Below are 27,070 nucleotides of genomic sequence, written 5' to 3'. Positions count from 1 at the left end.
GGCTCGAAGAAGTCCTTCCTAATTATGATGGCGTTAATGGTATTGATCAGCCTCATTTTGCATAGCCGTATTAGTTTTACGGGGTTACCAAATTCAGACTTCGCGGTATATAGGCAACACCTTTTTGTGCTGTCGAATGCAGCTTTGAAATCGACGAAAAGATGGTGTGTGTCGATTCTCCTTTCGTTGGTATTTTCCAAGACTAGGCGTATTGTGAATATCTAGTCGATGGTGCATTTTCCAGGTCTAAAGCCACACTGAAACGGGTCAATCAGTTAGTTGATTGTGTGCTTCAGCCTTTCGTAAAAATACGCTCGCGAGTACCTTGTGCGTAATATATAGAAGACTAATTCCGCGGTAGTTGGGACATATGACTTTTTATATGAACTGAACAAAGCAAACTAAAATTCCAATCGGCAGGCATGCTTCCTTCTGACCATATATTTCAAAGGAGCTGCATGCGCCTTACCAGCTCCTTGTCGCTATGTTTGAATAGCTCAGACGGCAATCCATCGGCTCCCGTGGCTTGCACGCTTAAACTCCTCCTCCTATTTGTGGTGTGCGTCGTGATGTTTTTCTATAGAAGGAGGGCCTACAGTTTTTTGTCGACTCTGTGCGACCTGATGTTTGCCGGAGTTATGAGGAGAAATTACTCCTTTCATGTTGCTTTTCAGAAGCCATTTCCTCGATTTGACTATGTCACAAAATTCACACAACTGATGGCAAAATATAAAATTGACCTACAAAACCTATCCAATTGAAAAAAGTGCTAAGATTGAATTTTTGATGGATGCAAAATCCATGCTCAGGTATTTTTTGACAAAAGTTTGAATTTACTCTTTCTTCTGTTTATTTCATATGGCTCTACCATTATTATTATTATTATTATTAGGCTACTGCGCACTGCCACCAAAAGACATCTATTGTCTAAAGCCTGCTGAGGTAGTCTTTTTCAAAATTTTAGCACATTTTGGGGTCGTGTAGCCGTTTTCTGCCTAGTGCAGGACATTTACAAAGGATGTTTTCTGAATTTTCAGTGTCCATTTCACAGAATCGGCAGTTGGATGGTCTCAGATAGACCAATTTTTTTAAGTGATACAGTCTACAGTCTACCTCTAAAAGTCTTCTCTGCTGAGCAAAAGTAGCTTTTCATTTCGATTTCTCGGTCCGGCGTTAACAATTGTTTCGCTTGTCGCTGACCGATAGACTTCCGCCAGTGTTCAACGAATTTCTTCTCCTCCCACCTCCTCAGAAGTTCGTTGATGTGGCACTTTGTTTGTCCATAGAAAGGCTCAGGACCAATTAATGGCATGTTCGCCCCTTTTTTGCTAAGTGGTCCGCTATTTCAATTCACTCATATTCCTCATGTCCAGAAACTCAACCTGATAATACTGAGTTGAATTTCCCTAAGCCCTAGAGAAGGTTTAGGCAGGCATGTATCATTTTTGAGGTGATTGTAGTTGATAGAAGAGCTTTCAAAGCCGCCCTTACTATCTAAAAGTATGTAAATATGAGGTTTCTCTAATTTTTCTGCGGAGATATATCCTCACACGCATCGCAGTGGCATGCATTTCTGCCTGAAAGATTGTGCAGAGACCCATGGAATCGATTTTTTGTATTTAGGCCCATTGATTCCCGTCCCTGTTCTATGATCTTCTAATTTCGGACCATCAGTATACCATATCTGGATTTCCACATTAAAATAATAGCTACTTACAGCGCGGTGAGACTCAGAGACATAGGAAGCTGGACAACAAGGTCGTACGGTCACTGTAAGATCCCCCTACACGGACCGTCACTGCTCAAAAACAGATCAGACTACACAGTCTCCGACCTTAACTTCAAGAAAGGCTTTACGTTTAACGCTTACGTTTTCCACCGAGAGCCGAACGGAGCAAAGGGAAGGTGATTGGAAGATACGATATTGAAATTTAGTTGGTGCAAGAGTAGCTACCTTCTCAGACAGTCAGGCAGCTATAAAGGCCTTGGACTCCAACTCATTTTCATCCAAACTAGTCTTACAGTGTAGAGAGGAGCTGGAAATTCTTAGTCATTGGCTTGAAATAACTCTGATATGGGTTCCCGGTCACAGGAACACACGGGGTAGTTAGGTAGCGGATGAGCTGGCAAGGAAAGATTCGACACTAGAAATAGCAGAGGCGGGGGCAGTCTCCACCTCACTCAACACATTAAAAGCATACATTGCTTCACACTATCATGCCTTAGCCGAAAGAAGATGGAACACTTGACCGCCATACAAAAGCCAAAGGACGAATGATCTGTTAGGATGTTCTCGGTTAAACATCTCACGAAGTAGGGGATCATGCAGCTAGACCCAATCTACCCTTCTACCCGGTGCTGGTCACTAATTAGGATTATTTCAGTGGAAATATTCAACCACTTCAACAACAACAACGAAATATCATATCTGTGTTGGGTTTGAAGGTGATAAAATTATTTTTTCAGGCCGTAGTTCCTGAAGTCAGTTGAATTGGGTAATAATGTGTCAACCCCGATAAAGAATAGGAGTGTGTCGGAAGTCTTCTAAGACCTTTAAATGCCCTTTCATATATTCTCTTTTTAGATCGGAGATGCCTTTACTCTACTAACTACATTAATGAATAATAAAATATCATAAAAAGATGAACTTGAACTGTTTGGTTTCTCTTGACCAATATGACAAAAATATTAAACTGATTTTTATTTTATTTAATTTTAAAGGGTTTGGAACCGCAATTTATACTATTTGTATTACAATGTCAGCTCCATCCTTATAATAAAATAAATTGAAAAAAGTCAATTTTGACAAAAATTGCAAGCAATGCACAAAAATATTTGTACGATTTTTACTGGCAATTACTGTTTGCTGACCCTTCTTCACTGTGTGCCGGTCCGACTTTACGTATTATTGTATGTAAATATGTACCCATGTTTGCCTGTCTAGCAGCCAGATCTGTTGCCTATTACTCGTTACTTTTCTATAAGTATTTGTATGTATGTGTGTGTGCGAGTGTGTGTATGTATGTCAAAAAAAATAATTCACACTTTTCACTGCTCTTTGCAATCAACCGAAAAACTTGCTGTAGAAAAAATAGTGTGTAGCAAAAACAAAACATGATAATACCAATAAAATTCACAGCGCAACTGCAGTGGGTTTAAAGCGAAGTGAAGCTAAAAGAAAAGAAAAAGAGAAGAAAACAACAAACTAAAATGGCACAGCTCTAAAAGTCACATGGTGTGGATCCCATCTACGCAGACTTGGCATGAAGTTGAATGACTTTTAGTTTCTATGCATGTTTGTATGTATGCATTCGTTTGCTTGCACCACTGTTAGCTGCTGCCAAAGAATAACAATTGTGCTAATGACCAGTAGAATCGCTTGCAACAAAGCTACTTAACTCACAAACTCTTGAAATGCTTAGGTACATGCATGTGTATGTATATGTGTATGTATATATGTGTGTGTGTGTGGGTAGGTGCTTCGACAATCCGATGCGACAATTCATACTTAAGAGCACCTGATATGGGTCATTAGTATTTGAAGGTTTTCTTGCTGCTGTTGAAATTCTGAAGCTTGTTGGAAAAACTCATTAGCTCTACAGTGTGAATCAAATAATGGCTGTGAATATTTATTGTATAGGTAAGTACATAAAAATTGGTATGAAAATCAGTTGAATGTAAGTTTATTTAAAAACTACTTAAATGCATACAATGGCTCTAAATTAGGTCAAAGTCATTTTGTTCTGGTGACTTTGGGCTTTAATTGTCAGCTCAATGACAAATGTGGACACTTAACGAAAGCGTCACTTAATTTTCACACTTGAAGTGGTTAGAGATTTGTCCACCGAAAAGTGATTGAGCTGTACTGGTAGATGTAAAGTGAATGGAATGAATTTCTTAAAAATATCTAAAAAAAAAAACGGTTGTCGTTCCTCAAACCGAGGGCTGTGAAGGAATATGGCTTCAAGAAATCTTTCTTGTGCATTTTTCTTGTTAACCGATGTGCTATTAATAAGATTTTTTGGGCTTTCAATTATGATACTTAATGTGAGTTTAACGCAGGTTGTTCTTATTCTAAATCCGTAAAACACTGAATACAAGGCTTTCAGTAGATCCCTGTGGACATAAGTGAAATATCAGTGAATATAGGAAAAACAACAACTATTGCTCCTCGGCTGGCAGTATCCACCCTTGGAAAATGCGCTTACAATACTTTTTGGAGGATTCATGTTGCTAAACGCCTGACGTGAAAAAAATTAACAAATCAAGCAAAACCTCAAGTAGCTCCAATTACATATTATATATAATAAAAAAATAGAGAAAGCACAACAATGAAAAAAAAAAAGAAAAAAAAAGAAAATTAAATCTGAAATTGAAAACTTAAAAAATTTGTATTAAAGCAAAACAATTTGCAAGAAAAGTAAAAAGCTATTTGCAATGAGAGTTAAACAATTTGAAGTACACTATTTTTAAGTGAATAAAAAACAAAACTTCGGAGCGAAATAAAAATAATTAGAAATGCAAAAAATCTTAAAAACCTAAACAAAGTATTTTTAAGCAAGCAAAAATAGTTTAAAAGAAATAAAAGGTAATAATTGAAAGCTTAACAAATTGTTTCCAAACTAGAAGGAAAACTTCGTACTAAAATAAAAAGAATTAAAAATGCAAAAAAACTTTAAAAACCTAAAAAAGTGTTTTTAAGCACAAAAAATAATAATAATTTAAAGAAATAAAAGATAAGAATTGAAAACTTAAAAAATGAGACTGGAAAGAAAGAGTTACAAAAAACGTCAAAAATAAAAATACTAAAAAATCAAAAGGCGTAAAAGTGTTAAAAATTTGCAAAAACTGTTTTAAAAAGGAAAAAGCTATTTGCAGTTAGCGTTTAAAAAATCGAAAACACATTATTTTTAAATAAAAAAAAATAAAGAAATTAACTTCATAGCAAAGAAAAAAATTAGAAATGCTATAATGCTTTAAGAATTTAAATTTTTAATTAATTTTTTTAGGAAAACAAAAATAATTTAAAAGAAGTAAAAGCTAATGATTGAAAACTTAATTTTTTTTCCAAGTAGAAAGAAAGAGTTGCAAAAAATGTTACAATAAAATTTGAAACAAAAGTTTTAAGCAAAGAATCGTTAAGCATATTTTTTTTTGCTTAAAACTTTTTTTTTTAATTTTATTGTAACATTTATAGAAAAATAAACAAAAAAATTAATTTAAAATAAAAAAATTTATATATATATTGTATTAAATATAAATATATTTTAATATAATAATAATATTAATATATTCAAAGGGGGTTTAAAAAATCTGAAGTAAAGTAAAGCCTTAAGTAAATAAAAAACAAACAAAAATCAAACCGGCAAAAGAAAATAAGTTCTAAATGCTAAAAAGTCAGAAAAAACAACAACAACAAAAAAGATTACGGACTAATTAATTAAAAATCAAAACCTAATAATTGAAAATTTAAAAAAATTTTGTTTCCAAAAAAAGGTGACAGAATATTCAATGCACAATACGCCAAATCTTGGAAAAGACCCATGAAAGGAGAATCGACACACACCATATTTTCGCCGATTTCAAAGCTGCATTCGACAGTACGGAAAGGAGTTACTTGTATGCCGCTATGTCTGAATTTGGTATCGCAACAAAACTAATACGGCTATGCACAAGATGACGTTGCTCAACACCAGCAGCGCCGTCAGAATTGGGAAGGACCTCTCCGAGCCATTTGATACCAAACGAGGTTTCAGACAGGGTGACTCGCTGTCGTGTGACTTCTTTAACCTGATGTTGGAGAGGATCGTATGAGCCGCAGAACTTAATCGCTCAGGCACAATTTTTTATAAGAGCGTACAATTGCTGGCGTATGCCGATGATATTGGCATCATCGGCCTTAACAACCGCGCTGTTAGTTCTGCCTTCTCCGAACTGGATAAAGAGGCAAAGCGAATGGGTTTGGTGGTGAACGAGGACAAAACGAAGAACCTCCTGTCTTCCAACAAACAGTCGGCACACTCGCGTATCGGCACCCTCGTCACATTTGACAGTTATAATTTCGATGTTGTAAAGGACTTTGTTTATTAAGGAACCAGCATTAACAGCGGTAACAATGTCAGCCTTGAAATGCAACGTAGAATCTCTCTTGCCAACAAGTGCTACTTTGGACTAAGTAGGCAACTGAGCAGTAAAGTCCTCTCTCGACGAACAAGACTAACACTCTACAAGACTCTCATCATGCCTGTCCTGACGTATGGCGCAGAAGCTTGGATGATGACAACATCCGATGAAGCGACGCTTGGAGTGTTCGAGAGAAAGATTCTGTGTAAGATTTTTGGACCTTTGCACGTTGGCAGCGACGAATATCGCAGGCGATGGAACGACGAGCTGAATGATCTTTATGACGACATAGACATAGCGCAGCGAATAAGGATCCAGCGGCTTCGTTGGCTGGGTCATGTCGTCCGAATGGATACTAACGCTCCGGCTTTGAAAGTATTCGATGCGGTACCAGCTGGTGGTAGCAGAGGAAGAGGGCGGCCTCCTCTGCGTTGGAAAGATCAGGTGGAGAAGGACTTGGCTTCACTTGGTGTGTCCAACTGGCGCCGGTTAGCACGAGAAAGAAACGACTGGCGCGCTTTGTTAAACTCGGCCAAAATCGCGTGAGCTGTTATAGTGCCAATTAAGAAGAAGAAGTGAAAAATTAATCAACTAATTTAAGAATAAAAAAGAAAAAACTAAAAAGGAAAAAAAAACTTTTTCCAAAAAATTTTCAAAATTATAAAGAAATTGGAAAAAAATTACAAAAATCAAAAACTGAGTTCTAAAAACTTAAAAATTATTTTGAAAGCAGAATGAGATATATTCAAGAAAAGTTAAAAAGCTGAAAAAATATTCAATTAATCGATCAGATTAATCGATATGCTAAAAGGTCTAAAAAATTTAAGCAAATATAAAATTATTGCATTATTAATTAATAAATTTTAGAATAAAAAATTAAAAGCTAATAATTCAAAATTTTAAAAAATTTTCTAAATAAAAATAATTAACAAAAAACTTTATAAAATCAAAAACTTAGTCTTAATTTTAGGAGCAAAATGAGATATGTGAGAGAAAAATCAAATTGGTAGCAAAAAATAAAAAAATGCCTTTAGGCAAAAAGCCGAAACTTTAACAGCGTAAATATCGTGAGAAAAAATATTTTTCCATTAGACATTACACAAATTCTATGGTAATTGTTCACATTGGATTTACTGAAAGTGATCTCTTCCACCGGTAGAGGATATTCAGAATGAACGGCTTAGAATGGATACCTTTAGAATGAAGAATAATATCAAAACTAATGGACTTACTTCCCAGAAATGATCCTCCATCGGCTCATCCGCTGGGTCATTAAAATGGAACATTTCGATTTGGATATGAGCGAATCGGAGCAGGAAATAGACTTTTAAAAATATTTTGACGCCATCTCTATCTGGAGAGTAATAATTTAATGGTAAAAATTACTTTAATATAAATAGGCGCTAACCTGCTCAAAAAACTCTTTTATCTATTACTCAAAGTCCAAAATTCGGAAACTTGGTTCAAGTTTTACAAGGATCGTTTGAAAAGTCCGTGCAAAGTCAGATATATGGCACTACTGGGAGATCATGTTTAGTTAGCAGCATAGCCAGTGGAAGAACACACACCAAGTTTCAGTGAGATCGGTTTATTTCTTTGTGTTTGGCATTCGTTTGAATCGAGAAAGTCGAGTGATTTTTCTGTTTCATTATTATTTCACAACGCACCATCGCACACCTCAGCAGATGTTGACGCAAAATGAATGGAAATAGGGTTCCAACTCATTTCATATCCCCTTTATTCTCCAGACTTGGCTCAACCGCATCCCTCTAATCGTTCCCCAATTCGCAGAAATGGCTAGCGGGAAAAAGATTTTATTCAAACGAGCAGCTGATTGCAGAAGCGAATGGCTATTTTTCAGACTTGGACAAATCATTTTATTCGGAAGCGATCAACAAACCAGAACAGCGTTAAACGAAGTGGATAAGCATAAAAGAAGTCTATGTCAAAAAATAAAATTAAAAAAGATTTACCCCAAACAATTAAGTACCTACTTATTATTTTTGTACAAACTTTTCTCCACAAACTGTGTTTTAAATATTTTCCATGCACAGACTAATCCATGACTTGCAGTTCCATTATAAGTAGTTTATGCTCGAACAAAAAGTATATTTTTTTGTCTATTTTTTAGTAATATGAAACCTTTTGGAAATTTTATTATCTCTGCCAAGTTTCACGAACCAATTCCAAAATGTATCAGGTATTTAAATTTTCTATTTAAAATTTTACGTTTTAAATTGATTGGCGAAACCGAGCTTCATTGTTGTAGACAAGCACACACACAAAGGTGCATGTACCGTTTTGCTTCACCGAATTAGCTTCCGAGACCACTTGGAATACGCTACAACAAAGTTGCGACTGCGACAGCAGCCCTGGCTAGAACAATGGCGAACATTGGAGCACCAAGACAGCAGGCAAGACAGGCTCTGGCTGCAGTAGTGAGGTCTATCCTTTTATATGACGCGACAGTTTGGCGCAATGCATTCCAACACGCTGCATACGTACGAAGTAGTAACTCCACATACCGCTTGTGTGCTCTTAGAGTCTGCTCTGCTTTCAGGACAGTCTCAGAAAATGCGGCGCTCATCATAGCTGGTCTATGCTAACTCGACTTGATAGCGCAGGAGATGGACGAAATGAGACGTATGAGGAACAACCAAGCTCAATGCGACCAGCTGGCACTGAGAAAATTCGTAAATCACCGCTGCGTGGACCAGTGGCAGACGCGATGGGACAGTGCAAATAAAGGCAGGTGGACCCACCGTCCCATCCCCAACGTTGAAGCTTGACTCCAGAGAAAGCACGAAGAAAGTCCATACTGCGAGCAGTGCACACCAGCAGTTGAGGAGTACGCAGAACATGTGCTTCTCACGTGCCCCCGCTTCAGAAGAGTAAGGGCTAAACTGGAAGACAGCCTTGGCAGCAGTATCACGTCTGAGAATTTAGTGCCACTGATGTTGAAGAGCCAGGACAATTGGACCAAAGCTCAACACATGGCTGCTGAAATAAAGCAGCAAATCCGTCATAGCGAGCAGGCAAGGAGGATGCGCGAACGCCAAATAAGAACGTGAATCAGTACACCTATCCAGAGATGGAAAAGCAGGTAAACTGACGATACCACTATCAGAAACTAACTTTTTCTATGGTAACGAAACAGGGACATGAGGCGAGGGGGCGCATAGATCTGACAGGGGTGGTTCTCTTCAGATATGACTTAACAGTGGTGTAATAGGCAGATGCAGCTTGTGACATTTTGCATCAGAAGAGTAACTGACGTTGACGCTCAAACCGCCTCCCGACGAAATACCGGTAGTGCCCGGGGGGATCGGTACTTTGAGGGTAGGAGGTTTAGTTCGGGTTAAAGTCCCACACTGACTGGGTAAGGCTTTCGATGCTTGCTCCTCATAAAAAAAAAACATGTTTTAATTTCCACCTTTGTCTATTTTCAGCACATCATGTTTCTACAACTGTGTTTCTATACATACCGTTATCAGTGACGCATCCTCCAGCACGTCTGATTTGAGATTTCGCCCACCGCCAGCCAAATTCGCATTACTCGCCAATAGCACTGAATTTAATAGATTCTTAAAACTCAACGAGGTGTAGCTGAATGGCGAGAGTATAGTGAAGGCTTCTGCGGTGCCGACGAGTAGCTGTAGTGTCAACAAAAAGGCGCACGCTAACGGCCATAGGCCAAAAATCCGGTAACAAGTATTTTCACTTTTCAGCATCGTTGTCTTGTCGTCGTTGCCTTATTTTGGCTCGTTATTTACAGTATGTGTGTGTGTGTGTAACGCGAAAAAAGTTTATTACAAGCAAAAAATGAATCTGCTACGCGCCAAACGCGCCCAAAAATGTACACAGCTGTTGCACAAGTCAAAGATGCGAGTGTGTGCGTACAAATAGAAAATTTGTTCGAAGACACATAAAAACAACAAAAACAGCACGCGTAAACAGTGAAAAATTAGCACGCAGTGTGGCAAAAATTTTTCTTGAAATAATAATTTTGCAAAACCAAAATCACTGAAACGAGCGCTGCGCATGCGCGGCACGCAATCCACGCGCTAGACGAAGAGTGGGTTGGCAGGCGGTGGTGCAGTTTGTGCAAAGTGGGCGAATGTTTGCGACTACGGCTGCTACTTTCCTTCACCACTTTTCTGCTGGCTCAGTGATTTATTTTTGTTTGTGAAAAAATTTGTTATTTATAAATTTTTGTTTATTTTCTTGCTGCGTTTTGGCTACTTCCTATTTTTATTTGCGCCTTCCAAGCACTACCTACTGACTTTGTGGCTTTAACTGAATTACCGTTATGTGAATATTTAATAATATTTGATGTTTTTCTAATCTATTTTTATAGTTCAAAATTTCACGCACTATAATTTTTCGATATTTTTGGTGTTTGGTGTAGGAAATGCAGTTTTCCGTTGAATTTCTCTATTTCGAGTTTCCGCGCTTCAACGCAACAAATATTCAAATTATTTGCACTAATTTCAATTGGTTTCCGCGCGCGCGCTTCATGGCCGAGCAAACCCGTTCACATTAGCTTATTGCATTCGCTTTACCGTTAATTAGGCCACAAATTTGAAAGCATAGAAAAAGATACCATTAATTTTGCAGCACCGAAACAATGCACATTCACATTACGTTTACTGATTCTTTGTTGTTGTAAAAATGCAATGATTATTTAATATTTTCCTTTCGCGCTTTTTCACAACTTTTCTTCTAAGGCTTCTACGATTTATTTCCCACACTACCGTTTGGCTCGAACCTCGCAAACAAACTGCAGCGGTGCTAAGCGCCTTTTCAAGCAAAGCTTTCGTTTTGAGACGGCGATCGTTGTTGGTTCGCCTAAGCACCTGCTCGACTCTTGTTATTGGCGTTGTTGTGCTCCAACTCGTGGGGCTTTGCACGAACAACAGAGTAGCGAACTTGTTTGATGGCGACAGCGAACCGATGGCTGCATGTGCTTGGTTGACAGGTGGTGGCAGTATAAAACAGAAGAAAATATTCGACACATAACAACTGATTTCTGTCAATATTGTTTGCACAAAAGTTTGTTTCTATTAAAATATATTATTTGTAGTCCACAATTTTAATAAGGGGTGATTAATTGAGAGGTATCGCATTTTAAATTGAAATAAAACAACGAAAATTCAAGTTGATTGGGCAATCTTTCTTTTTTATGTAGAAACACTAATGACATTTATTTTATTTTTGAAGATAGTCCCTCTCAAATGTTGGCTGCAACTGCGCCGTAATTCGGCCAATTTTGAATGAGTCGCTGGAGGACTTCGGTCGGTATTTCGGTAATAACTTTACTAATGCTGGCTTCCAATGCCTCAATCGAAACTAGTTGATCCACAAAGCATTCAGACCTTACATATATATATATATATATATATATATAAATATATATATAATTGGCACGTACATCCTCCTCCTATTTGTGGTGTGCGTCTTGATTTTGTTCCACCAAATGGAGGGACCTATAGTTTCAAGCCGACTCCGAACGGCAGATATTTTTATGAGGATCTTTTTCATGGCAGAAATACACTCGGAGGTTTGCCATTGCCTGCCGAGGGGCGACCGCTATTAGAAAAAACTTTTCCTGGATTTTGCTCTTTCACCGAGATTCGAATCAACGTTCTTTCTTTCAAATCCGAATGGTAGTCAGGCACTAGCCCATTCGGCTACGGCGGCCGACATACCCCCCAAAATAAAAGTCCAAAGGTGTGATATCACACGATTTTGGTGGCCAATCCACTGGTCCGAGACGAGAGTTAAATTGCTCACCGAAACGATAGCAAACGACGTAGTAAATCCATTTTTTCACGGACTGTAGGGCAAGAAGCGCTGTTTTGCTGGAACCAAATGTTGTGGAGATATATTGGAAAAAGTACCTCCAATCTGATCACCCTTAATTGGAAAATTACAAGATTTTACCTGAATTGTACTAGACAGCTCAGAGCTTAACGTAAATAAAATAGGTGAGTTAAAGGTTCTCACCATTACCCGCTAGATGTCTTTAAAGAGCCACAAAATGGAATGCATATATTGCCTCGATGAAGTAAAGTCTTATACCAATACCGACCGTTCACAAACCCAAAATTTTGGGTATCACCTTCGACAGTTCACTCTCCTACTCGGCGCATACAACGGCAATTGTCACTAAAGTCCAAAACCATGACAAGATCCTCAAATCGCTAGTCTCCCGCACTTGGGGAAAAGACAAAGAAATGTCGCTGGCGACATTTAAAACAATTGGCCGGCCGGTAGTAAATTATGCTGCTAGTCACCTGGTACTATTTATTCGCAGTGAACAAAGCTCCAAACTTGTTAGCATACTGCTATCAGGACAGCCACGAGATGCCTCCTAATGACTTCCCTCCAACACCTACCGAACGGCGCTTCCATGCTGCCGGTCAAGAAGCACAGTAAAATGCCTAACAAACAATTTGTGCTTGGATAACCGTAGGATTTACCCCTGCAGGCATTTGCTGGAGCCTGAGCCACCTCCCAGGCGAGTCAGGAGATATTTCTTCGGCTGCACCGACGAGTTCCGAGACGAAACACGAATGCAACAATTGGATAAGACAGATATTAAATGGCACTCACCGGAAGACTCTAACCACCTTTCTAAGCTCTCGACCCTCGATTGCCATTATCGGAGCCTAACCACCACCTATTTCAGACGAACAGCTTCAGCTACATCGTGAAACCCGCGCAATTACGTTCTGGAATTGGAGCAGGTTAAAATTCTACTTTATCGGAATCTGCATCGACTTACTCAATATATACAATAAAATATATATAAAGGTATGCCGCACGGTACTAACCAACTATTCACTTGCTTTCTCAAATCCACTCACCTAACTTTCCTCTCCTTCTGGATCTTCCCTGAAATAAGAAGCTCATGTAGGAATTGCAAATATTTTGAGGAGTATGAGACTGGTTTCATATTTTAAGACCTTTTCTGCCTCTATTAGTCACTATCTAAGCAAAAAGCTCAAACGCTCGGTAGGTACTTTTTTTAAGAAACATGAAGATTTCAGTTCGATAAATATTAGATACCTGATACAATTTAGTCAGGAGTAGCTTGTAATACCATTGCTGCATCGAAAAGAGCCAAGAGCCTAAGTGCGCCTCTTTAAGGGCGACCGCACAATCTAACCTATGGAACTCTGATTTCGATCCGCTGAAACTTGCTGTTAAGATAATACTCGTATAAGATATTTAGTGTTAGGTATTTTAATGATAGTAACGAAGAAGCACTGCGGCCGAAAAGATCTTTACTGACGCGATGCTATATCTCTAACCTCAATTAGCCAAGACACCTTTAAGCTCCTTTATAATTGGGAAGAGATTGCAGGCATCTGTATTTCCAAGTCTCATGTTATCAGTTAGCATCTGCCTCCAAACATAGTCGAATTTCCCTCTCGACTATAACCGGTGTGGTAAGCTGTGTGCAATCTTATGTTGGCCCTGTAGAACTGTAAGGAGTTTGTGACAAGCCCGAACAGAAAACTGTCGAACTTTCTTCTTAAACTTGGTAGAAAAGGTGTTCGGTTGATGGTCGGTATTATTACAGGACACAATCCATGGGGTCACCGCATGACCACGATTGGAATCATTGAGGACCCGATTTGCCTGTCTTGCTTAGAGGAGACGGGTAGCACTGAATAGTTTCTCTGTGAGTGTCCTACCTTTGCTAGAGCAAGGCTACGAATTTTGGGTTCCGATAAGAATGAGTAATATTCGTTCTGTTAAATTGGAGGATATTTACATGATTTGGCAAAGATTCTGAAAAATTCTCACAGCACTAGCTATCTTTGTCTCTGTCTCTATTCTACCCTACCTCTTTCTTTTTGTTAGTTCTCTCCTTACCTTTTTCACTATCTACCTTTTTACTTTCCAGAGCTTTAAAAACAATGGACTTTTTAGCCAGAGTGTTTTAGAAGTTACCAAATCTCTCGGTGCTTCTTAGCTCGACCCTTTCAAATTTCAATTTTCATGTTGGCCCAGCCATCCAGTTACGTAATTTATACTAAGAGCAGGTTCAAAAAGATTTGTTCATCATGGGCCACCCAATGCACCCATCCAATATCCCCTTTGCTTATGGTATTATTGGTTCGTACATCCTTTGTTAGTTATTTGGCAGAGCCTTTCATCCAATTTGTGATGTGTGTCTTAATTTATTTGCACATATAGAGTTTTACGCGGAACCTACAGTTTTATGCTGAACCTAAAAAACAGTTCGGATTTTTTTCTAAGCTTTTCTAGAGCAGAAATACACTCGGAGGTTTGCCATTGCCTGCCGAGAGGCGATCGCTATTCAAAAATAATTTTTTCTATCATAGACTTCGTTCTTCAGGCTCAGGATGCACCGAATAGTGGTTACACTCAAACACAATCGACTATGAGAGCCACTCTGTGTATACCAAATACTTGTTGGTAAATGTCACAGAATTTCTAGGTTTTATACTTGAAGCAATAAAAAGTTCATAAGACGGAAGGGTTATAATCAGCTTAGCATTTCATTTACTCATTCTTGCTCAATAATATCACACGGCTTGTATGTAGAGGTTGTGTACTTATCTGCATACTGGCAAAACTCATTTGCAATTTGGTATAATACCTACATAGTTTTTATTTCAACCAACAAAACTAAGTGAGTATCAAAACCAAAAAGAAAAAAAATTGTGTGAAATTTACAAAGAAAACTTTACAAAGCAAAGAAGAAGAAAACCTACTAAACATCACCAGCATCTCCAGCACACCGCTTGCAGCAACATGTCTGACCCAACGGTATGAAGCGATCGATTTCTGTTTTTCTCCGATCAGCTGATAGGAAATCTCGACATGCTTCAACTGCTACCTGCTTTACGAGCCGCAAGCAGGTGTTCGACGGCATTCCGCAGTGCATAGCGCCAATTTGGCGTACAAAACCTACCGACGCACAAGCATTTGTATGAGTGCATGTGCACTTACGCGTTTGCGGTTTGAGTGCATTGGTGTGCCTGAAATGGAGGTAAGTCTGCCGGGTGATTGGGCGTTTTGGCTTGAGGCTGCTTTGATGACAATGCGATTTTGACTCGTGCCAAAGCGATGCAGTTGTTGTAATTATTTGCTTGATATGCTTGTGCAAATGTACGGTTGTGTGTGTGTATGTATGTATGTATGTACACTTGAGTTCACAATATTAGCAGTGTGACATATTGCAAGGTTTTAATTATTTACTTAATTTTTATATATTTTTTTATTATTCAATTTTTGATTTTTATAAAAATATAGTTTATATTACAATATAAAACATGCAACCTAACCTTTCAAACTTTGCATAACATTAAAAAAATTTAATAAATTTGTATCAAGGAGTCAAAATTTTTTGTTTAAAATTTTTAGAAAAATTCTGGGTACGCAGTTTTATAGCCCATTCAAATCTGTTGAATCTTGCGTACGCTTAAACTGGCTCAAAAATTACGCTGATTTTTTATAATTTTTTTTTTGTTGATGGTGTTTTGCATTTTCTTCCATATAATGACCATCACTAACAAACAAACAAAAAAACTTTCATAAATCAACGAAGCTTTTAGTGACTTTGTATTTGCACAATATTATAAAAAAGATTTATTGAACTATACAGCTGCATACCCAGAAATTTGTAAAATTTTTTGCTAAAAAGTTTTAATTTTTTTGAATTATTTTGAATTTTATACAAAGTTTGAAGTTTTGTTTTGTAAGACTTTTGCTGTAGTATGAACTCTATTTTTATATATTATACAAATGAAAGAAGTCAAATAAAAAGGGACTATAAAACTGCATACTTTTTTCTAAAAAGTCTTACCAAATAGTTTTAATGTTTGATGAACATTCTTAAATTTTTTTTTTTAATTTTACACAAAGTTTTTGAACTATTTTCTTATAGAAAATAAAAGAAATCAAACAAAAACTAATTAAATAGTCAAAACCTTGCAATATCTCGCTTCTCTGCGCTGCTATTATTGACCACATAGGTGTATGTATGTGTGTTTGTGCCCGGGCACCCACAAAACTAGCATGGAGCTTACACATAAAAATATTATCCGCCCCATACCAAAATTGTTGGGTTCAATAGTTAATGTTTGTGGAGGATTGTACACTTGGAGGAATAAGTGAGTCGACTTGAGTGCATCTCAGCAGTTTACTGACTCTACATTCTCTTTATTGTGCAAAAGAAACGAATGGTATTTGTGAGCTAGCAAATACAGTACATGCAGGCATACAAACATGAGCACTAAATATATTTACATACTGAGCACTTGGCTCGCAGATATTTCTTGGCAGCTTGAAATGTCTGTCTCCTTAGCCACGGGTAAGTAGCCGTAAATGCACTTAGGCCACGAATGGCATCCTTCTTTATTTTCTGTCATTTTCTGCTTCTTCTCGATTAGTAACTTTTCCATTTCATTCGTTTGACTGCTTTGCTGTGCATTTTTTGGTTTTTTATAGCATTTTTCTTTCAATTTATTTTGCTTTGCTATTTTCCTTTACTACTTTGCATTTTATTTTTCTTCTATTCACCCCTTTTTCACCTATTTTCTTTTGCTTTACAGACATACATAAGCACTCACATACATTCATACATACATGCAGTCAATCATACATATATACAGGCATACATACATTCATATGTTTATAAAATATATTGAGTTTTCACGTTTGTTTTGATGATTGCCGCGCCTTTGTTTGCATTTTTTTCTTGCGAATATCGCTTGCTTTACGTTGTTGTTGCTTGTAGTTTACATGAATGCGGTAATGCGGCAGATGTTTGGTTGAGAGGCTCTTGAGTGGCTCTGGTCGAGTGGCTGATTCACTGTTTGGTTGGTTGGTTGCTTGCTTGATTGGTTTATTTGTTGCTTGTCAGTTTGATTATTTGGTTCGATGATTGGTTCAGTGATTACATTGACTTCAGTCTATTATTGGGATTTTTTATATATAAGTCTTTATGTTTGCATTTCGCATTCTTCTTAGCTACTGTCCATGCTAATCTGGTTCTTATCTGAGCAGCAGCGGCGCGAGGTTATTTGGTGTTTGTGACTTAATAGAGCATAGAGTACAAAGTTTGTTCTAAAAAAATTGGTTTTCAAATTTTCTATTTTTTCTTTTCTTTTTTTATAAAATTTAAAATTTTTTTTTTTTTGCACTATCTGCTATTTTGTATCTTTCCGGCAAAATAAGGTTTTCGTTAACATCCAATGTGATCATTGTGAAATTTTGTAAAAACAACGTCCGCCCGCCAGGCCATTGAAATATGAGCAAATGGAAGGCCGATGAGCACCACTTAGTCTGACAAGGACTTCAGAGATGCATCAAGTTTCACCTTACTAGCTTACAACCAGCTTATTTAAAAACAATTTTCTACAATGGTAGATCAAGGATGGTATGCGGAGTTCAGTTCCTAAATTGCTCCCCAGCTTTGACCGTCAATAAGCTATCAAGTCTTAAAAGCCCAACTCACATTCAGTAGATATGTCAATCGCTTTTTAACTACAGTAAATACTGGATATTCATGGGCTTTCCTATACGCTGCCACTGTTCTTTCATTGTCCGGTACCATCGTTGCTAAGGTCTATCCAACTTTCACTTGAATCTTCTTTACGGAGCTTGAGCATCTCGGATCCATGCAGATTAAAAACGTGGTCTGGATCCATGGACATAGGCACACACCTGGAAAAGAGTATCGTGAATGCTCTGACTGAAAACTGATTTTAAATCATGAATCAAATTCTGATCAGTGTGTGGACATCCCTTTATTCTGAAGGAAGCTCTGCTATTGTTGTAGCAGCTTACTAAACCCTGTTAGTAGTAGTTACCGGCCGGCTTCGTCTAACTCATCCAACGGCAGGCCCAGGAATCCTGCTGTTTCAACAGGTTGGATCCAATGGGAAGGGGATATTAGGTGAATAGGTTTGACGGGACATGTGAAAAGATGGTTAGTATCGTGCGAGGTACCATCATACATGCCAGGCATATATTGAGTATGTCGGGGTTGATTCTGGATGGGTAGGAGTCTAGTCTGTAACAGTTTCTAGAACGTAATTGTGCTAAATTACGCTTCTCTCTCGGGGTAGCTGATGCTCTTCATCTGCAATAGGTGGTGGTTGGACTCTGATGACGGCATTCAGAAGTCGGGAGTTTAGGCAGGTGGCAAGAGTCACCTGATGAATGTCATTTAGCGTTTGTTTGTATACTTTTCGGTCCAGTAGTTGCTGGCTCGTTTTCTCCTAGAAGATCTAGATCAGGTGGGTCCACATCAAGCAAGCTCATAGCAGATAGACCATGAAGCCAACTGACAAGGTTATTAGATAAGTCTGGTCTAGAAGGAATATAAATAGAACTAGGTCTCTAAACAATTTTTACCGGCCGTTCATTAATTGGTTACATGTCTAATAACTTCTGTCGCAAGAAGTGAAAGTGACCCGCTCGGGCCAGAACGCGACATCCCTAACTAAACTCTTACTTCTTTGGGTATCTGGCAAGCAACCACAAAATTTCATCATTTATTAGAGAGGAGAAGTGGTTTCCCCCCAACGGACATTAGTCGGGATACATGCCCTATGCTCCACGAGGAGGGAAGTAATTAAGTAGTTGTGTAAATGGGTATTCAGCCCTAAGTGACCTCTTCTAAATTCTCATGGAGAGTGGCAACCACCATAACGTAACCTAACCTAGAGGCGGCAGTGGAGATTGAGAGCCCCTGCGTAGCTTCACAAGTAAGCAGGGGCCTGACAATGTTGCACTAGGCACCAAATTAGACCAAAGCAAATCTATTGCAACCTCGCACAGTTTATTTTGCAACGAGCTTCTTCGGGCTTTGAAGAGTTCGAGTTGGAAAATGCATTACTTCGATTTGAATTAACTCAATCTAGTGGAAGTTTATCGTGGTATAATGCTTTAATTGGTAATCAGCATCCTTCTCTGCGCCTTAAATGAACTCCTTCAGTTGGGTAACTAGATCACCATTTCTTCACGTGGAGCTCCATTTCTTCATGTGCTATTCCCAAAACTTTTTGGCTCCAGTACAAAAGACGCAAGACTCAGAAAGTACTGGGGACTCCACGCCATTCAATTTCCAAACTCGTAGATGTGTTTGCTGGTCAGTGGATGATCGGGACACACGCGGAGAAACTAGGGCTACCATTTAACCCACATTGCAGAAGCTAAGGGGAGCCTGTTGAGCGCTTCCTCTGTAAATGTCCGGGTTTGGCAGCTAGACGACTAAAGTCATTAGGTGCTCCTTTCTTCGACTGCCTGCGGCGGTGTGTCAACCTAAATACCATCCATGATGGAAAGATGACACCTATCGTAGTGCCGTTACTTTGCGCTCAGCGAATTTGACAATGAGTTACGTGGTTTTAGCTCCAGTATGGCGGCCACCGTAGCCGAATGGGTTGGTGCGTGACTACCATTCGGAATTCACAGAGAGAACGTAGGTTCGAATCTCGGTGAAACACCAAAATTAAGAAAAATACGAGTGTATTTCTGCCATGAAAAAGCTCCTCATAAAAATATCTGCCGTTCGGAGTCGGCTTGAAACTGTAGGTCCCTCCATTAGTAGAACAACATCAAGACGCACACCACAAATAGAAGGAGGAGCTCGGCCAAATACCTAAAAAGGATGTACGTGCCAATTATATATATATATATGGCCTATTTAGCATTTTTTTTGTTATTTAGTCTCGGAGTTTTAGTTCTTTCTTCATGAAATTTTTCTGGCCTGTTCTAATTAAAATGTAAAGTTTATAATTTTGTAAAATATACATTTTTTAAAAATTTGTTCAGTAATTCACTCAGTTTTATTTCGCTTTACTTTTTTTAATATCTGGTAGCATTCCCCGCGATTGAAGTTGTTGTTGGTGTTCTTCTGCTTTCAGCAGTCAAATCTTCCTCTCGCTATTGCAGGAGAATAACGAGCATAGTTCCATTATTTTTTCAATTAGCGTTTACTCGAATTCAAATTTGTTGTTGTGAGCTGCCCAATCTGCTGAGTGCGGAATGATTGCCAAACAATTTTTATGCAAACGTGCTCCTCTCACCGAAATAATGAGTTTCGAATCTCAAAAGCCAGTTGAGAATTACTGGCAAGCAAACATTTCTATTCATTGTGCATTTGTAAAAAGAATTATAATATTTTTAATGTTAAAAGTTTTTGGTATGCAACTTTTTCTATTCGTCTCCATTAATTTGTAAAATCTTCCGCATGAATTTTATTTAAATATTTTTTTTTTTTTGTGGTTCAAATTACTTTCACTTGAGTCTTCTTTTCAAACGAAATTTCTATGAGAGACCCTGGCACATATTTTTTACGTTCATATAAACTTTTCTTCTCTCATAATGCGTTTCTAAAAGCGTTTGGGTTCCTTGCAAATTTGTGTCATTTATTATGAATTATTCTTCTCCTTCATTTCCTCATTTCAAGTTTACTTTCTCAAGTGCACCAAAAGCATAAGGCTGACGTTTTGAAATATGCTATCCTTTGTTTTATTTAAAAATTTATTATCTGACTTGCCTTGTGTCTTGTACTGCTTAAAAGCTGCCGCTTATCGTACTTTCGTAAAATAAAATGTAATACTGCCGACTATTTTCTCAGTCCCTACTTTGCTGCCACAATTTTCAAGAACTTGCTTTTATCCCTTTTGTCTCATTGAGTGGCAGAAACATAATATGCATATGTATGTATGTACATTTACATATATGTATGTGTGTGTATGTATGCGTGTATGTGTCTACAATATACTTAACCCTAGAAGGGTACGGTTAAATTGTAGGCGCTTATAGGTACAGATGAGTAAATTTTACTCACTTCAGAATTTTTACCTTATTATCTGATTTATTTTGTAAAATAGTAGTTTTAAATGAAAAAAATTTAAGGCCAGCATATAATATAAGTGTAATTTTTTATTATAATATGTAAAATAAGCAAAAATAATACTTTATTATTGATTTTTGACGATTATGAATACATAAAAATTGTTTTTCAAGCACATTCAGGGCACTTTTTTCGTGCATGTTCACCGCAAATAGCTCATCCACAATTGCAATAAGTGGTGGTGTATCTCCATTTGGTATAACTCTAAAAATTACAGTACTTTCTTGGCACCTTTAGGTCTTCTCCGGCACTATGGGCCTCTTGGCTTGCGCCTACTATATTCTGAATGGATTTTTTCTACGCCAGGCTCATGTTTGTATTAGTTGCTAATCTTTTACTTTGAAATCCTTCCGTTAACTCCTTGTGTAGAGATAACATAAAATTAAGTTGGGATTCTGGCTTTTGCCCACGGCTGCACATGTTGTGCGCGTAAATGATGTATGCGTTTATTGCAGCTATGTTCATCATATTTTGGAAAAATGCTAGAGGCCACCTTCTGGTTTTCCTGCCATGGTTAATGTTTTGGCACATCTGGTCAAAACTGTCAACTCCTCCTTTTGTTGAGTTGTACACATGCACTATTTCTGGTTTTCCAGTGGTCTCATGAATACTACCCGTACTGTGCATACTAGACGCCAATAATACAAGTTTATTATTATTGGGCTTGTATGATACAACTGTCAAATCCTCATGAAATATAAACAATGAAGTGGATGCGGCTCGTTTTTGAAACTTTATATCTGTAGCTTCTATAGGCAATTGTGGTTTATTTTTTTTATTGTGCCAACAGTTGTTATTTTGTATTCATGACGGAGACGTTGAATGAGTGGTACACTCATAAACCAATTGCCTATCGTGACATTTCGATTGGTGCCCTTTACATTTTTCAGCAGTTCAAGAACATTATATTCACCAGCAGCCATTGCAGGAGGAACACTTCCTTTTCCAAGGTAAACAATGGCATCCAACATATACTTTGATCCGCTATCACAAGATATGACAATTTTGATGCCATACTTCTTCCGGTTCTGGTTGATATTCCGGATCTGCAACACTGTCCCAAGAATCCTCATCAAAGTTACAAAGCTCCAACTCCAATTGTCTTCTTCCTCAGATTCTAGTTCAAGTATTGCATCCAAAATATTTTGTTCTGATAGCCCGCGACCTGCCATTTGTATGCTCTGTAGTTTTCTTTACGGTAACATAATACAAAACAGAAACATAATTGTCATAATTCAGTACAAAATATATTTTTTAGACACGTAGTAAGTTACTGATTAATAAATTTGACTCACACAATTTAGTACGTAAAGGGTACCGATGAGTAAATTTTACTCACTAACTTTTTTTAAATTGTCCACAAGCGCGATAAATCAAACAACACCATTCAATGCTTGCGGCAGCCGACTAATGACAGAGTGGGCCAAGCACTGCTAGTGGCTTGACTTTCAGTGTGGCCAACCTGCAGATTTACGAACAAATCTATTCCTTATGTGAGTAAATTTTACTCACAGTACCCTTCTAGGGTTAAGTATTTCTATCCTTTCGTGTATTTACATATTTATGGGTTTTCATGAATATTAATGTGCGCTGCTTACCCTGAGATTTACCGCCATTTCAGCTGAAAGAACCGCATAGGAATTCTATGACGCAAACATCACTTCATTCAGACGATCTTATAGGGATTATACCACTGTTCTACATACACTATTAAACCAGCTGCTAGAGAGTACCTGGCAGACGAAATTCGAGGCGTATCTTCCCTTATGGCTGCTGGAAAATGTGGAATAAAATTGAGCCCATCAGATGGCTTTGGTATATTATTTTTATGATGCGATTTAGCACTACGATCTGAAAGATCTATTGTGCCTCCCGCCCTTCAAGGATTCAGAATATATTTCTGAGCGCAACTTTCTCAATAACTTTGAGTATTTGTCATAATTTATGGAGCTTTATTTCCATGACTTTGGTAAGTTAAGCAAATATCTGAAACCCTTCATAAGCGGTCGCTGTAGTCGAATGAGTTGGTGCGTGACTATCATTCGGGAGTGCATAAATTTGAATCTCCGAGCATGAAACACCAAAATGATAGAAAAAGTTGTTCTAATAGCAGTCGTCCTCGGCGGACAATGGCGAGTGTATTTCCGCTATGGAAAAGTTTCGCTTAAACCACCACCTGCCGATCGGAGCTGGTAAAAAACTGTAGGTCCCTCCATTTGTGCCCTTAAAATCTTGTATATTCGAATATGAGAAAAATTGAGGTTTGTGGTGCAGAAACATCGGTGATGCCAGGTGATTAACATCAGAATAAAATACTTGTTTCTTATTCACAACCTTTCATTACGAACTCCGCTGCCTTCTTAGTTGGACTGGCTATCAAAGTTAAGTAAAATTGAGTTTACACAGTTTTTACTTGAGTTTTGCGCTCAGTGGTTCCTCTGGTATCTTTCTATTTTAGCAATATAAACATTCCCAATTAGTGTTTGGGAAATGCTGCCGAAGTGACAGTCCTATGCTTGATATAAATACGGATCGTTCCGGTGACGCAGGCTCAGGCCTGCTGACTCGCTAGTTGTTAGAATTATCGTCCCTGTATACAATCGAAATGGTCAGAGGTGCAAAAACTCTATCACAGAAGCTGGTTGATTGTCTAATCCCATGGTGCATCATATCTGGATATCAAAAATCGGATGGGATGTTGCCTTCGTAGTATGCAACATAGAAGGATGATTTCAAAATTCGGCAAGTGTGATGAGTTTCTTCTTGTATTATATACCCAGATGATGTCGAGAAATAGCTGATTTTAGTTTATTCTTCCACTCTTAGCGGAAATTGTATTTCTTCTTTTAGATTTCCCAGCACCACTTCAGAGTGCCGTCACCTGTTATATACCAAAGCTGCAAAGGCCTCCGAGCAGCTCGCCAGTAGAGTGGAGCTCTGAGTAGAGTGGATATCAAAAATCGGATGGGATGTTGCCTTCGTAGTATGCAACATAGAAGGATGATTTCAAAATTCGGCAAGTGTGATGAGTTTCTTCTTGTATTATATACCCAGATGATGTCGAGAAATAGCTGATTTTAGTTTATTCTTCCACTCTTAGCGGAAATTATATTTCTTCTTTTAGATTTCCCAGAACCACTTCAGAGTGCCGTCACCTGTTATATACCAAAGCTGCAAAGGCCTCCGTGCAGCTCGCCAGTAGAGTGGAGCTCTGATAGAAAGCGATGAAAAATTCAAAAATATTGAGAAAAGAAGCATCTGAGTGGTGTATATTGAGACCGCAATTCTTCTCGCCAGATACCTATGTTTATCGCAATGAATCGGTCACGGTCTAAGTGAGTTGGTTTAGAGACCGACCGCCATTTCTACCTGAGATGAGATGAATGGTTTTGATTCAACAGGCTTAGTTAGTATTTTCATATTTTTGTTGTTGTTATTTGAGTAACTGTAATTCCTGAACAGGGAGCGTCTGGCATTGTTTTATTACCACAATCCTGTGCTGGTTTGGTGATTAGGTTTTCAAGCGTACTCTTTTCTAAAGCCACTTCTTCTTTTTCTTGTATTTGGAATTTTTTCCTTTTTACAAAAGGACGCTAGTAAAATTGGATTTTGTTATTATGTTTTCATTTAGGTGAAATTATCTTGCGAGCTCGATGCCAAGAATTCGTTCCATCTTCTGCCTTGTGGCCTTATAACATTTGGTAGGATATAAACCCCAATCTTGGCCTCCGCGAAGCATCATACCAATGATGCAGGCTCACCCCGGGCAATGCTAGAGAGAGAAGTGCTTGATTTAAAGTGATCATGTCGAAATCCGAAGTGTCTGTTTCTCTTACATGGAGCGACTTCTAACCGCGTCTGTACCCGAATCGGGTGGCGGAAAAATAACTTACCAGTAAAGGTCAATAAAAAATCCAATCGATTGAGGCTAGGAACCTGATTGATTGTAATTATTGCTCAAAGTACAAAAATACAAGCCTCGGATATAGACACTTCGTTGTCTCTAAAAAGATAAGAACATTCCCAGTTAGGTAGGTAGGTTGGGTGGTTGTCGTAGCGACACACTTACACCTTTCGCAAGTCCATTGTGATGCCACTGGAGCTTATCCTTACCCTACGTGCTGCTTTTCAAACCATCCGGTAGCTTTAATAAACGAGCAGAGAGCCTCGTTAGTTTTAGATGCGCTATGTCCGCTACATTGGTTAAAAATGATGTATCAAGAGTGCGCAGCCTCCTCATAGCTAAGCTTTCACACTCACATAAAAGGTTTCGGCGTCTTCTGTATTAAGACAGCTTCTACAGAATTCGAAGTACGGGAGTCCTAACCTTCTAGCGTGGCTGCCTATTAAACAATGACCAGTTGATACACCTATCATTTTTCTTAACTCTTAACAAGATTTTTGATCGACCGCTGCTCCAATTCGGCCATGTCTGTCTGCTTAGTTCGCTTGTTGTGAGGTTTTGCCGTACTTTGCTTGTACTTATATTTTTGATGGTTTCCCTATCTATAAGTAATTTACAAGTGGCTATAGGCTTGGGTATCAGCATCTTATCCGGTTGGAGATCGAGCGTTGTACCGGTTCGAGCAAGTTCATCCGCCTTGTAGTTCCCTGCTATATTCCTGTGGCCTAGCACTCAAATAGGGAGCACTTTGTAGCGCTTAGATACGTCTTTTAAAAGTTTAAAACATTCTAAACCTGTTTTTGACGAGGGTGTTTTAAATTCAAGCGCTTTTATTGCCGTTTGACTGTCCGAGTATATGAAAACTTTACTTGTGGATAATACTCTCGTTTTTATTACCGTAGGCCCCTCTTTTAGGGCAGTTACTTCCGCCTGAAATACACTGCAACGATCTGGTAGGCGAAATGATTGGCTAACTCCAAGTTTATCGGAGTAAACCCCTCCACCTACTTTGTTGTCTTGTTTTGAGTCATCTGTATAGATGTTTATATCAATTTTCTTAACAATAAGCCCGTTATCCCATTCCTCTTTGGAAGGAAATACTGTGACGAAGGGTTTATTTAAGTTGATATCCTTGGTCTTACAGAAATCCATTGTGCCAGGAATGCAGGGGAATTTTTCTAAAATGGAAGAGTGTCCTCTCTGGTTCGTTCTGAATAGGCCGATTTCTCTTAGTTTGAGAGCTGCTTTGGCAGGTGTTTGCTTACCGAATTGCTCTATTGGTAAAAGGTTAAGCATAATATTTAGTGCCTCTGTGGGTGTAGTCCTAAGGGCCAGGCAGATGCAAAGACTAGCCATTCAATGTACATGTACCATGGTTCTTTTAATATATATACAACTTATCTACAGCTGGCCACCATACTATGTAGTATATCGTATGTTAGGATTGGTCTGACAATTGCTGTGTAAAGCCAATATACGATAGATGGGGAAAGACCCCAACTTAGTCCTATCAGCTGTTTACAAGAGTAGAGTTCTATTGTCGCTCTTTTTACTCTATTTTCGACAAGAAGATTCCTAAATTCCAATCTTAAAATTACTTCCGTTTTGTTGACGAACGGTATGCCGACAGTTCGTCAACTTGCTCTTGATAAAACCGATCAAATGCAAAGATACCGGAAAGGCGTTTCCCTCTTCTTTTACTACGTCTTTGACCTCCAGAAAGCCATGTAAAACCCGTAGCTATTCCTGAGATTTCGAGTCCATATGTGGATGCAGCAGGCTTAATAGCGGACTTAGCTCTAAACATCTTTTGCGACAGTATCCAGCAAATCAGAGTTAATTTTATCACACTTTTCAGCGCCTTGTTCGATCCGGATGTAGGTATGCGGGATTAACTTTAAATTTTCCGTAGGTAAAATGCATTTTTTGGGCTCGCTGGGTTGCAGGCTATTGAAAATAGCTGCCTTCCACGTAACAGTTCCACCCTGTGGTAATGTTGATGCAACGCCAAATACCACTTGATATTCGAGAAGTGCAAACCGAAAAAGTGTGACAAGCTTAACTCTACCAGTGGGTTGCTGAAAAGCAATCCTCCAGATTAAACCCCTTGGGTTTCGCTCAAAGACACCACTTTG

At 38.4% G+C, this 27,070-nt stretch overlaps 1 protein-coding gene across 1 annotated transcript in view; it reads right to left on the bottom strand.

Moving 5' to 3' along the window:
- LOC128864367 (lipase 3) overlaps positions 1 to 10,885 on the bottom strand; it is an 85,610-nt gene extending 74,725 nt beyond the window's left edge. Inside the window, exon 1 of the mRNA XM_054103989.1 lies at positions 9,609 to 10,885. Within this exon, the coding sequence (XP_053959964.1) occupies positions 9,609 to 9,854 (246 nt within the window). The 5' untranslated portion in view covers positions 9,855 to 10,885. The remainder of the gene's footprint in view (positions 1 to 9,608) is intronic.
- Positions 10,886 to 27,070: the final 16,185 nt, after the last annotated feature.

This window comes from Anastrepha ludens, chromosome 5, assembly GCF_028408465.1.
Source record: "Anastrepha ludens isolate Willacy chromosome 5, idAnaLude1.1, whole genome shotgun sequence".
Classification (NCBI taxonomy): Eukaryota; Metazoa; Arthropoda; class Insecta; order Diptera; family Tephritidae; genus Anastrepha; species Anastrepha ludens.
Note: the sequence above shows the minus strand (reverse complement) of the source record. Positions and strands in the feature narration are given on the sequence as shown.